The 12,547-nt window shown below is 46.6% G+C and overlaps 1 protein-coding gene across 2 annotated transcripts in view; it reads left to right on the top strand.

The window, feature by feature from the left end:
- The first annotated feature begins 9,998 nt into the window (after positions 1-9,998).
- SLC4A9 (solute carrier family 4 member 9) overlaps positions 9,999-12,547 on the top strand; it is a 37,436-nt gene continuing 34,887 nt past the window's right edge. For both annotated transcript variants that reach the window (XM_083748589.1, XM_083748588.1), the window contains exon 1: positions 9,999-11,043. In XM_083748589.1, coding sequence (XP_083604715.1) covers positions 10,715-11,043 — 329 coding nt within the window. In that variant the 5' untranslated portion in view covers positions 9,999-10,714. The remainder of the gene's footprint in view (positions 11,044-12,547) is intronic.

The following is a 12,547-nucleotide window of genomic DNA, read 5'->3' as shown; positions in this document are numbered from 1 at the left end:
ATGACGTCTGTGAAGTCTCCCCCTTGTTGATGCAGCTAGCACCCCGGCGATCCGCTTCATTCAATATCACGGCAGTAACATAGTCCACTGTTAGCTGAGCAGTTGGCTGTACAGCAATCTGAGTCGCAACAGACTCCCAACCTGAACCCAAAGATTGTAGTATCATAAAGGAATACACTTCCTCTGGAAAGTTGAGTCCTCTCTGTTGCAGCTCATGTCTCAGATTCTGCATCTCCATCAGATGTATACGCACATCTCCACCTTCAGCAAGAGCCATATTATGCAGCTTGTTAAAGTAAAACATTGTGGACCCAGCTTCTGTCCTCAAGTGAGCCTCTCTCAAAGCGTCCCAAATTTCTCTGGCTGAGGTCTTATCACGCAACAGACAGAGCTCTTCTGGGGATACTATCAACGTAAGAGTTCCCCTTGCCTTGGAATCCATAGCTTTCCATTCATCTGTAACTGGAGCTGGGGGGGTCTCTGTAATAACTTTAAACAGACCCTCTTTCCGCAGAATAGCCTCTGCACAGAGAACCCAGTCCGCATAGTTCTTCCTATTGAGCTTAGGAATCCCACAAGCATCCTGAAGGGCCATCATGACTTTGGCATTAGCCTTTAGCGTCATCTTTGCTGCTTTAAATCAGGCTGCTTTATACATGCTGCGTCTGTGTACAGCTGCTTCAATCCAAAAGCAAATTCAAAAACAGCCTCTGCCTTGTGAACCTGTGCCTTTCTGCTTAACTGCTTTGCTTATCTGCAGCTGCTTCAAACCGCATTCCAAAGGCAAGTTCAAAAGTGAAAGTTCTCTCTGCTGTCTTAAATTCATGCTGCGACACTGCTGCAGCTGCTTTACTTTCGATTTCCCCCAGCATAGGAAAAATTTATCCTTCTAGCCTTTTGCCTGTGCCACGGCAAAACCGGCTATAAAAGTTCAAAGTCCAGCCATAAAGCCATTAATTAGAAGCTGGCAGGCTGCCCGGAGCAGTAGCACATACCTCATCAAATCATCTTGACGCGCAGAGATATCGTCCGATCCGGCCCTCTGCATTCCGATCCTTTGCCGGCACTCCAATTCTTTGCTCCTTTGTTCCTTTGCCAGGAGCCCGACTTCTGGAGTCCATTCTCAAAACACTGCGTTTTTCTGGGCCCGGAACCAAATGTTGGAGATAAGCAGTGTCCAGTGCACAGCGGAATGATGAAAAGTACGTGCCAACATGCTCTATATTACTTTATTTACACTTCAAAGCTGGTAATTTACAGAAAAACATTTTCCCTCTGCCGGAGCAGAGAAAGGCATCCTCTCTCCTCTAAAGCACGGAGAGAATCACACTGAACTGCAAAGAACAGTGAAAAACAGGAAACCAGTGTACGTCACATCCAGTCTCCTTTCCCGTGAGAAAACCCAACAGCACTTGACTGTGGAATGTAAACATTGTCTTGTGACAAGCACTTCGCTGCTCAGTGAAGGAAGCAGAAACCAACAATTATTTGATCCTGTGTTCTTTTCACTTTTTTCCAGCAGAATTGAAAGGAACCTCTTCTCTAAACTCTTCAGCTCCTCAACAGCTAATTTCTCAGTAAAACTTACTGGCATAAAGCACCACAATCATACCCTGTATTTGAGGACAGCTGAACTTTCATCATTGCAGTGCTTTTTCTGGGGGTACTCAAAATACCGGCACTTTTTTTTCTAGAAGTAAAGCATTGCCTGATTGACATAATGACTGATATTTAACACTAGCTGGCTTGATGCTTTAGCAACAGATATCAATAAAAATTTCAAAACACAACACAAAACAGCACTTGGAACAGAAACCTAAATATAAGAAAAGGCTGGAAGCCAAATTTAGGATTCAGGGAAATACCGTAGAGCCACATGATTATTTGGTCCAGCGGCGAAAGTATTTGGAGAGCAAATGAAGGACAAGATGACGACGTCTGACAAACTGCCATTCTTTCTCAACATGAATGATACATTCTCTCACAAAACACACTCACCATGCATTGCACTCCAAATGGGATTCAGCTGTTGAACAGGAAGTTATAGAAGTATAGCATAATGCGGCTTGGGCTGTGCTTTATTGTGTAGAATAGGCCTGAACATGTTTGTTTTTTGGTCGAGAGTATTTTACATTATCAAAAGCCTCTCTATAGTTTGGCCAAAGATCACAGGCTTCAGAAAGCCCCATTCTGCCACCTGGTGGTGGCTGTAGAATTCAGCTCACATCTTAAAGTCTCCTCCTACCTTGACACAAACTGCCTCTTAAAAGAATGGGAAGGGAAATGGTGAAAAATAGTTCTCCAAAATTTTAGGGCATGCATTCTTCAAATTTGTCAGATATTATTATTATTATTATTAGTAGTAGTAGTAGTAGTAGTACAAAAGAGATTTAAAGACTGTCTCAAGGCAAATCTTAAAAAATGTAGTATAAACACGGACAACTGGTAAACACTGGTCTGCGAGTGCTCCACTTGGAGAACAGCCTTTACCAAAGGTGTCATGGACTTTGAAGACACTCAAACTCAGAATGCAAGGGAGAAACATGCTAAGAGGAAGACACGCTTGGCAAATCCACACCGTGATCAACTCCCGCCCGGGAACCAATGTCCCCACCGTGGAAAGACGTGTGGGTCCAGAATTGGCCTCCACAGTCACTTACAGATTCAGTGTTAAAACCGTGTTTATGGAAGACAATCTTACTCGGCTACGAGGGATCACCAAAGAAGAAGAGAGTAGTAATAGTATTTAATTTTTCATAGTGCCATTCATCTGAGGATCATGGGGCTGTTTACATCACATAATAATAGATCCTTCTTAGGTCAAGGGAAAGAACTGCCGTCCCTATTGGTATAAGCAATCTGGCTACATTCCCTCTTGTACCAGAGGGGAAAATAAGACAGCATCACCTCCGTTTGGATCTAGTGACTTAAATCAGTCAAATAACTTGGGGAATCGAAATACCACAGTCTATGCAAATGGGAAGGAGAGGAATGGTGTTGTGGCTGCCAAAACCCAGCTCCAACAGGGAACCTGCCCCACTGAACATTCATAGAATTGCAGAGTTGGAGTCCAACCCCCGGTAATGCAGGAATCTCGTCCAAAGACCCAGGAGAGAAAAACCATTTGTTGTCATCCCATTCTGTGATGGACGTACCTTGGCATCAGCTGCCAGCCAGGTGCACAAACCTACCAGGATGAAGAGAAGGAGCTAGCCAGGAGTGCCAGTTCCATTCTTGGTTTGACTAGTTTTTGCCAAGGGAGGAAGAGCCAAGTAAAGATACAGGATGAGGCAGGCAAGGAAGCGAGGTGAGGCATTGCCTTCTTGTGGAAGGGGAGGGACGGCCCCATCTCATTTGACATATCTGCCTTCCACCACACAAACAAATCACTTTAAAATAGAACTCAAGACATTCAAACAGCATAATAATGATCCGTTGGACAAAAACAAAACAAAAAACTATTAACATTCCCCACAGCTAAACAAGTGTGCTAAAACCACAACATAAAGTGTAAAGGCCTGGGAAAATAAAATGGTTGTTGTGTAGTTCCAAAAAGACATGAAATGAGGCCCCAGCTGCATCCCTCTAGAAAGGGCTTTCCACAGCTGGGGTGGGGGTGACTGTTAAAAAGTGGACATTTTTCAGCCCATTCGAGACAATCAAATGCCCATTTCACATGACTGCAAACTGGATTTCTTTCAATCCATGTCCAGCCATGTTTGAACCTGTGAGTTGTGAACTAACCACATGAGCTGTGGAAGATGGCAAGAACTGACCGGTTCCTTTGGGGGCACAACTTTTGTCATCTTTAAGAGTTGCTTGACAAGCAGAAAAACCAACAGGGAAAGCTCTCCATCAACTCGTGCTTGTCTGTGGTGAGTACCTCAGGCTATATTGCACAGTGAATGCTTAATCCAGGGATGTAAAGCTTATGACCCTCCATATAGTGTTGGACTCCCAACTTCCATCAGCCCCAACATTTGATATGTTCAGGGAAGATACAAACAGCATCTGGAGCACCGCAGGTTCCCTACCTGTGGCTTGGAGAAAGAGGGGAAAGGGGACATCCAGGACAAATCAAGAGAAGAATGAGCCCCATGTTCAGGCCTGATTTTTAGGGCAGCCAGGAGTTATATCAGGACAAAAACAAATTGCTGAGATCAAAAACCAGACCAGTTTGGGGAATCCAAGTGAGAGGTCAAGAGACAATTCAGGGTTGATCCTCCTGTCAAAGAAAACAATATTTCTATACATCACATTAGAATCAGGTTACCCCAACATGGAAACTGCTGGGATCAGTTTCACACTGTGTGAATTCTTCAGACATGGTATAGTCATCAGCTGGCTAAGTTCACATACATTTAGTTGTATGCATTTTTGTAAACTCTAGGCAACATATACTGCTTTTCTGTAAGGAAGAACAGATTTTTTTTTGTAGATGATATATCAACCACACTGTGCCCATCCCACTATTCTCTCACTTAAAACATGAAACCCTTTGTTGCACTTGCTGGAGACTTTCCACCTGCTTCCTTATCTGCAATTCATTGAGGTGCACCTGCTTACAGTCCAAACACCTCCTGTCTTGATGCATGCAAAATTATTTGCACTGTATACACAAAAGTGGCTTATGCTGCTCCTTTGTAGAAACCCATAGGGCTAGCCTAGGACCACTTGTTTTCTCTGCCTTTCTCTGCGGGTGTGTTGTGATTGGTGTCAAATAACAAACAGACCCAGCAATGCCTCATAGCGTCCTGGCAAAGCCCTGGGCAGTCGTGAAAAACATGGACATATTGGCAGAAAAGAAAAAGTGGGGCAGAATTTGCAGTGACATGAAGGGCTCATTTTCTTCACTAACAGTGGCAGATCTTCATTTTGGGGCCTCTGAAGCTTGAACTGTCGTGGGGGCCCCTATGCAACCAGCAACAAGGTCTGGGTAGCCACTGTTATCTTCTTCAACGGGGGCATCTGTCCCACAACAGATCACCACACTTTTACATCTCTGCTACTTGCTCGCAAACTTTGGGATTGTTGGAATATATACAACAAAAAATAAATGAGTTTGTGTCATGCCACTCAAATGGCGTCTGCTAAACCAATTTTTTAAAACCAAGTTAGACAAAAATTTCTTCTAGGGCCAATCCATGAGGGGCCTTGAAGCTTAAGCTTTATCAGTTTCATAGTAGATCCACCCTGTTCACTAGTAAGTTGGATCATATGTGGTGCTTCTCAGTGCTTGGACTAACAAATGCTGGTGATTTGACAGGATGCTCTCCTCATTTTATAGGGCTGTCATTTGGCCTCGCAGAAAGTGATGTCATGCCCTTTAAGAAAGAGGAGCTTTTCTTCATTCAAACGGCTAATCAAATATAGCCTTTTCCATGAAGCTTTTGACTTAGCTATTTTGTCTGCAACTGAAACAAACCCTAGCAAGCGGGGGCGTAGGAAGAGGGGTGCAGGGGGTGCCGTCCGCCCCAGGTGTCATCACTGAGGGGGTGACAAAATGGCACATCGTGGGGGGTAGCACTTACTGTGGGGCCTGGCCTGCAGTGCGCCTGAGCCACACGTCTCTCCTGGGAGTGACGTGGTGGCTCGAGCCCCACACTGCCCCAAACGGTAGCGTGGGGCTTGCGTCCACCGGGCGGACTCTGTGGGCAGCTTGCCACACTGCCCCCCTCAGTGGATTGCCACAGCACCAGGGGCGAATGAAGGCGTCGTGACACCCGGGGTGGGGCGTTGCTACATAGGGCGCATGTGTGGTGTCGCTACGTACGATGCATGCGCCACATGTACTAATGCTGCACATGCGCTGTCCATAGAGGTTTGCCGCCGCCAGAGCTCCAGCACTGTACGGATGGTGCCGGGATCCCTCCATCACCGCTACAGCCGCAAGCAGAGGATCCTCTACATGCAGCTGTAGCAGCAACAGAGGGATTCCACCGCCATCCGTACAGCGCTCAAGCAGCACCAGCAGCAAACCACTATGTACAGTGCATGTGTGGTGGCATTACATACAGCGCATCCGTACAACGTTGCACATGTGCTGTAAATAGTGGTTTGCTGCCGGCAACGGGATCCTCAGCTCGCGGCTGCAGCTGCAAATGGAGGATCCTCCACATGCAGCTTGTAGTGGCACAATGGCTGCTCACGCTGCCGCGAGCCCCTGCAAGGTGCCTTCTTGTCATCCCGCCCCCCCCCCAGACATGGCACCCGGGGCGCACCTTCCCCCCGCCCCTGTTGCGATGCCACTGCGCGGCACCCTTGTGCACGGATCGCCTCACCGTCCCCTTGGGCGGATCGCCCCGCCCCTGCCACTCCGGGTGCTGGAGCAGTTAGCTACACCCCTGGTAGCAAGAGGCCTCTGGGGACAGCTCAATGCTAGAGTAGGGCCACACTGAGCAGCAACTTCCCTGATCTTGCAAGTTCTGAGAATCCCCTCCCTCTGGTGTCTGCACCGCTCTGCTCCCACGTTGCATGAGTACATGGTAGCTGGAAGATGATATGTCACTGCCCTCATCTGTCCCATCTGGTGTCTGCAATGAGGAGGCTGTTCTACTTGGGCGAGCTGCCCTGGGTTACAAATGATACAGAGAGCCTACAGGAGGAGAAATGGCTCACTTCTTTCTCCATGTACACGCTATACCATTAAAGCACATTCAAAGCACATATCCCACCCCCCAAGTAATCCTGGACACCGTGGTTTGCTAGGGGCTGCTGGGAATTGTGACTGGTTGAGGCGTAAACCACAGTGCCCAGAGTTCTTGGCGGTGAGGCGTGTGCCTGGAATGCGCTTTAAAGCTTGAATGTGCATTCGGCCATTTCCTACCCAACTAATGGAGGATGCAAGGGCAAAGGGCAGCAGCCTGCGACAGGGGGGAGTCTGTGTGAGCTCAGGTGTGTGAGAGAGAAAGGTTCTTTGTATGTGCTGAGCTCTCAATGCCTTTCAGGAAGAAGAGAGGCTGCCCCATGGCTAGGAGACGGTGACTCGCTCTCTGGCAACCTGTGTTGCTGGCAGGCCAAGGCTTGGCTGGGACCGCACTCCCACTTGTTTACCCCAACAAGAAAGTAACTACCGGTATTACGTTGTCTCTGAAATCAGAGATTAAGAAACAGCGTGAATAACCAGGGACAACGAGTCAAAACTGTATTATGTGTAAATAATTCTTTTCGGAATGTCAATAAAATGTACAGTTGTTTTTATTTTACTTGTCTGCAGCATCTGACCAATAACAAAGTTCTCTGGTCAGGTCACAATAAATAAAGATGAAGAAAATTTGAATGCAAAATAAAACATAATAAAATAAAAAGCAACACAATTGTAACAAAAACAAAGATCACCGCACCCTCAGGGTTAAAACACACCCAGCTGTGTCACCCACTTGTGCATTGCACTCCCATCCTGCAAACAGGCCTTAGCCTTCCTCTGATTCCCCACTGCAACCCCTACAATTCCCAAGGCTGCTCTGGGTGGTCACTCAGAAATTCAAAGGACACTTTCTTTAAAACTGGAAGAAAATATGTAAAAATCGCATTAGAAGCTAGAAAAGCAAACTAATTCTGCATGCATAGGTGTCGAGGTTTTTTAAACAATCAATCAAACAAACAAACAAACAAACCCCTTGGAAATCCTAATGGAAACCTTCTTCAAGGGAGGCTCTTCACAGATTCACATGTATAAGTTAGCAGTTTAATGATGCTTTACAACTTCATCCAAGAGTTTACACATGTTCACTATCAGTAATTTTGCTTCCTCAAGAAACTAAGGGTCAAACTAGATTAGATATCTAATGCATCTTTAATGTGTGGATTTTTAAAAAGGCAATGGCTGGGGTTTTGGGGGGCGTGTTAAAATATAATTATCAGGATTACAGTGGGGTTGCGGATTGTACTGGGATTCCTTCCAATGAAAGTAGCACCTTCAAAGGAGGAATTTGCCTCATGATCTGAATAGAGGAAAAGATGGCTGCCTCCCCCTCCAAGCTATGATCTTGATAATGGTTATTTTGAAGAGTGAAGGTATCTGTATCATAGTATCATAGCATTGTTGAGTTAGAAAGGACTCAAGGGATCATCTAGATCAACCCCCAGCGATGCAGGGATTATTTTACTGACGGCACCTCAGAACAGTGAAAGGCTTTCGAGGCTGCAGGAGTTAGCCAAATCAATAGCTTCTCTCTGTACTGGGCCCCCTTTTCACTCTCCCAGCAGTCAGTACAACTCACTGTTTACTCTGCAAGCATTTCTGTAGAAGGTAGGCAAGGGCTTTCTCCTTCGTGGTTTGAAGTACTAATCATAAATGCTTGAGAAACCCTGGATCTGGTGAACAGACACTGTTTTGCAAGACACGGAAGCTGAATACCTGTTTGACATTTCACCAGTTCGTTCTCTCTCTCTCTCTCTCGTGTGTGATCAGTTCATTAGCCACAGATGTTGCAATCTGTGTCACAGCAACAGAGCCCAAAATGCTCGTTTATGCCCAGCAGGAAGGACTGAATGTGTGTGTCGGGCTTCCTTGTATTTCCCGCAGCTGACGCAACCTCACAGGCCTGCCTGGCAAGATGTCTCCCGTTTGGGATCTGCTCCCAGTGCGTTGCTCAAGACTGCTCAGGTGTTTACCTGGATGTTTACCAACACAGAGGAGGGGCTGGCCCCACATTCCTGTGCAGTTGAGCAGAGGCCATCATCAGCTCAGTGACTCCCCTGCTTCTCTTGCTTTGCTTAGAGAGAAGACTCCCAAAGTCATCAGTCAAATCCTAGGAAATAGATCACCACAAGGTCAATGTTTGACATGTTGAAATAAATTCCAACATGGGCATGTAGCTCTTCAAATGTAGCAGACAACAAATGTCTGCAGGCCACCTTCTGGAAGTATTAGAGTGGGGGTCTCAGTATTGCTTAGCCTTGGGCAACATGGATCTTGCTCAGGTGGTCACAAGGCGGGGTCCTGTGTCTGGGGCTCCAAGAGCCTTTTAAAACGGGCATATTTATCACCCTCATCCTGCTACTCTTTTACAATAAATGCCCAGAGTGATTCACACAGAATGGGGGGGGGGGGCTTTAAATACATCATATAACATATCAAAGAAAAGACTGTGCTCTCTCAGGGAAATTCAGTGGTTGTTCTTCTGGGCCACTGTGGCCAGTTCTTTTTCATGCAGGAATGGGGAATGTGTGGCCCTCCAGAGGGTGCTGGATTGCAGCCCCCATCACCCCTGACCACAGGCCAGGCTGGCTGAGACTGAGGGGGCCGCAGCCTCCCTGGTGCTCTCTTAAGGCTTATCTACACTTCTGTTTGTCCCTGTTTTCTCCCAGGATAACTTGCGGTTTAGCACTGAATCGGAGCAAACAGCAACTGGGTTTTCTGCTGATTGCTGTTTGTTACTATTTATCGCGAAAGAGCAGGTTTTTCTCTCAGTGTATGGAGAGAGGCTGCCTTTTACAGAGCAGGGTGGGTGGGAGGAGGGGGGTTTCTTGTGGGTAAAAAGGAGGAGTTAGAGGCCTTTCCCTCCTAGAAGGAATCCTTCTCTGACTGGTAGGTGCACTATTTATTGCTCATGCCAAAAACGTGGACGACTCGTTTAGCAGTTCCCATTAATCACATCATGTTGAAACAACCCTGGCCTGTTCCCACATTCCATGCTCACGTCCAAAATCATGGCTAGGTGGGGGAGGAGAGCTTCAGAGCCATATAGAAAAACAAACAAAAAAAGCATCCCCAAACAGAGTCACATATATGCCTCCAGCTACAAACGCCTTGATTCACAAGCATTTCTCTTCTTTTAATCATCCATAACCGTGTGCCTGATCAGGACTTTGTCTTGGATAAAACTAGAATTGCAAAGTGCTCAAGGTATTTGTGCTGAAGCATTGAAAACTCAGGAGGCCAATAAACTTGCACAGTTCATATATTAATTTATTCATAGGTGGATACATTTATTCAATAGGCATAATGTGCAATGGTCATTGTTAAAGTTAACAAAAAAAGGATGATGACTTCAAGGCAATTTGCAGGTAAATATAAACTGGGGTCTTTTAGAGGTTTCCTGCTGAACTCTTTTAAAGTTGCTGATCTTTTAAAATAAGAATAAGAATCATCTGTTGCCTGAATGACCATGAGAAAGGGCAGGAGGGTCACCTTCTTGGCCCTGGCGCAACTCAAGAGACACACAAAATCTGTGTTTGGGAAGTCACAGGTTTCATATCCCCTTGCAGGTGCCTATATCTCCTCCACATGGGGGACTATGGAGTTGGGCTAGGTCAAGAGAGCCTTAATTTTTCTACTCCAATTTCTGCAAATCCTTCCAGCTTCCACCCCATCAAAGGTTCAGATGTGTCAGGTTTCTCCTCCTTCCCCCACCTCAACACTTTTCTTGTCTCAGATTTCTCCACTCCCCAGGATGGCCAGCCCAAGGCTTCAAATAGTACACCCTTGTAAACAAGCCCCCTTCCGTGTGGACTAGGCGGTCCCTGCAATCAGGTGGGCAGAATGGAGCTGCCCCGGTGAGTTCCATCCGGTATCTGCAGGGCAAGAGTTTTTCTCCCTGATAATATTGTTTTGGGCGGTGCTCCCATCCACTTGCCTTTCTCTGACCTGAACCGGCTTTCGGCTCTTAAAAGGGCAGGATGTCTTGGGTCTGCTCAGTTCCTGCTCTGCTGGGGTCAAAGGCTTTGCCAAGGAGGGAAGAGGTGTGCTGAAGGTTTGCCCAGGCTCAGGATGTCCAAAGCAAGTGCCCTGGGTGCAAGCGACGGTTGTCCAGCTGAAAGGAAAGAGGGCCTGACTCTGCAAGCAGAGGGGACCGGCAACAGCAATGGAGGAGAGCAGGAGCCCCCCAGCAGAACTTCTGTGGTCATCTGCCAAGCGGTTGGGAGAAGTATCTTCACCTCCAGCATCTCACCAGCAGCAGAGAGAGTGAGCCTTATGCTGAAACAGGAGGAGGAGGAGGAGGTGGAGGAGAATGAAGGCGCAAATTGCCCAGTGCTATTTATACAGCTCTCTGAGCTCTTCAGTACCCCTGAAGGACTGGAATGGAGGCAAACCGCCAGGTAGGTGGCTGCTCACTCAAGGCTGAACTTTGTGGCAGAACACATGCTCTGCATGCAGAATGCCTCAGGTTCAGTCTGCAGGGCTTTCGGTTAAGCGGTTTTCCAGCAGGAATGGGAAAGACTTCAGCCTGCCTGAGTTCTTAGGGAGCTGCCAGATGTCAAAGTGTGCAAATTTTGGTCTAGATGAGCCAATGGCTTGGGAAGCTTCATACACTTGGATGCTTCAATCTGCCTGGCTGGGGGCACTTTGACCAGCCCATAGCCACCCCTGGGGAAGTGATTTTGGGGGGCAGTGGGGGGGGGGAATCTTCCTCCTCATGCTGCTCTTCTGGCAGCTGGAAGTAAGCCAGGGTCTCTTATCAAGTCATTTCTCCAGGTGAATAATTGGGTGGGGTTGTCCACCTTTCAAACGCCACAAATTCAACCTTGCCTGTTTCAAATATTAAAACCCCGAAATTAAAAGTCAGCCTCTTCGCTTGTGCCTAAAACAAGTTTGAGTAGAAGGCATCATTCACACTCAGGGCTATGCTCAGCCGTTTATCCTGGCTCCTTGGCAAATGCCAAGGTGAGATGAGGGATGGTTTGTGGCAGAAAACACAGAGAAAAGCTGAAATATTTGGCAGAGGCCACACCAGACACAATAATCTTGCAGGCAATGTTGCTTGCCATGTTCTCATCCTGAAGCGTGGGCATGGCAGCAGTGCACTGTGTCGGGTAAAGCACAGTGGTTAACAACAGGTGAAATATCAGTTCATAAACAAATTAACTAGGCATGCCAGTGCCAACGGCACCATAGCTAATGCATCTACATCCCACCTTTTTTCTCAAACGAGCTCAAGGTGGTGTACATGCTACTCATTTAACCCCCACAACAATCCTGTGAGGGAGGTTAGGCTGAGAGGCAGTAACTGACTCCAAGGTCATCCAGTGGTCGAGTGGGGCTTGAAGCTTTGCCTCCCAGGTCCTAGTCTGACACTCTAGCCACTATGCCACACTGCCTCCCAGTGTAGCAAGGCTGTTTTAATATGTGTAAAGTGGTTTGAGCGAGCAAAAAAGTGTTGCAAATGTGCCACGTTATTATTGTTGTCATTGAAAAGTTTGGCGTCACACACTTTCAGCAAGAAGTCTTACTGATGTTGCATGATAAAAATACTCATTTTTAGGGGAGAACACGTAGCTGTGAATGGCTCCTTGAGTAGGGAACCATCACATCTTCTTTAAGTGATATTTTTTGCTCTTCAAAAATCTTTTGCAACCCTTTTGAAATGTCCAAGAATTTGACTTTGATGACAATACGTGTGTCATTTAAGAGTGTGTGAGTGAACATAGTGGTAAAAATGCATTGTTTACAACAATATCCTGGGATTTGTCATAGAATTCTTTCTTCTCATGCTCATCATATAGCCATCACATTAAAATTCATGGGAAAATGTTGTTGAGGGGACACTGGAGAGAGATTTCAGAAATGGTCCACTCTTGACCACATTCCTTCCTCTTCTTTCTC

The sequence above is a fragment of the Podarcis gaigeae genome, assembly GCF_964106915.1.
Source record: "Podarcis gaigeae genome assembly, chromosome: 7".
Classification (NCBI taxonomy): Eukaryota; Metazoa; Chordata; class Lepidosauria; order Squamata; family Lacertidae; genus Podarcis; species Podarcis gaigeae.
Note: the sequence above shows the minus strand (reverse complement) of the source record. Positions and strands in the feature narration are given on the sequence as shown.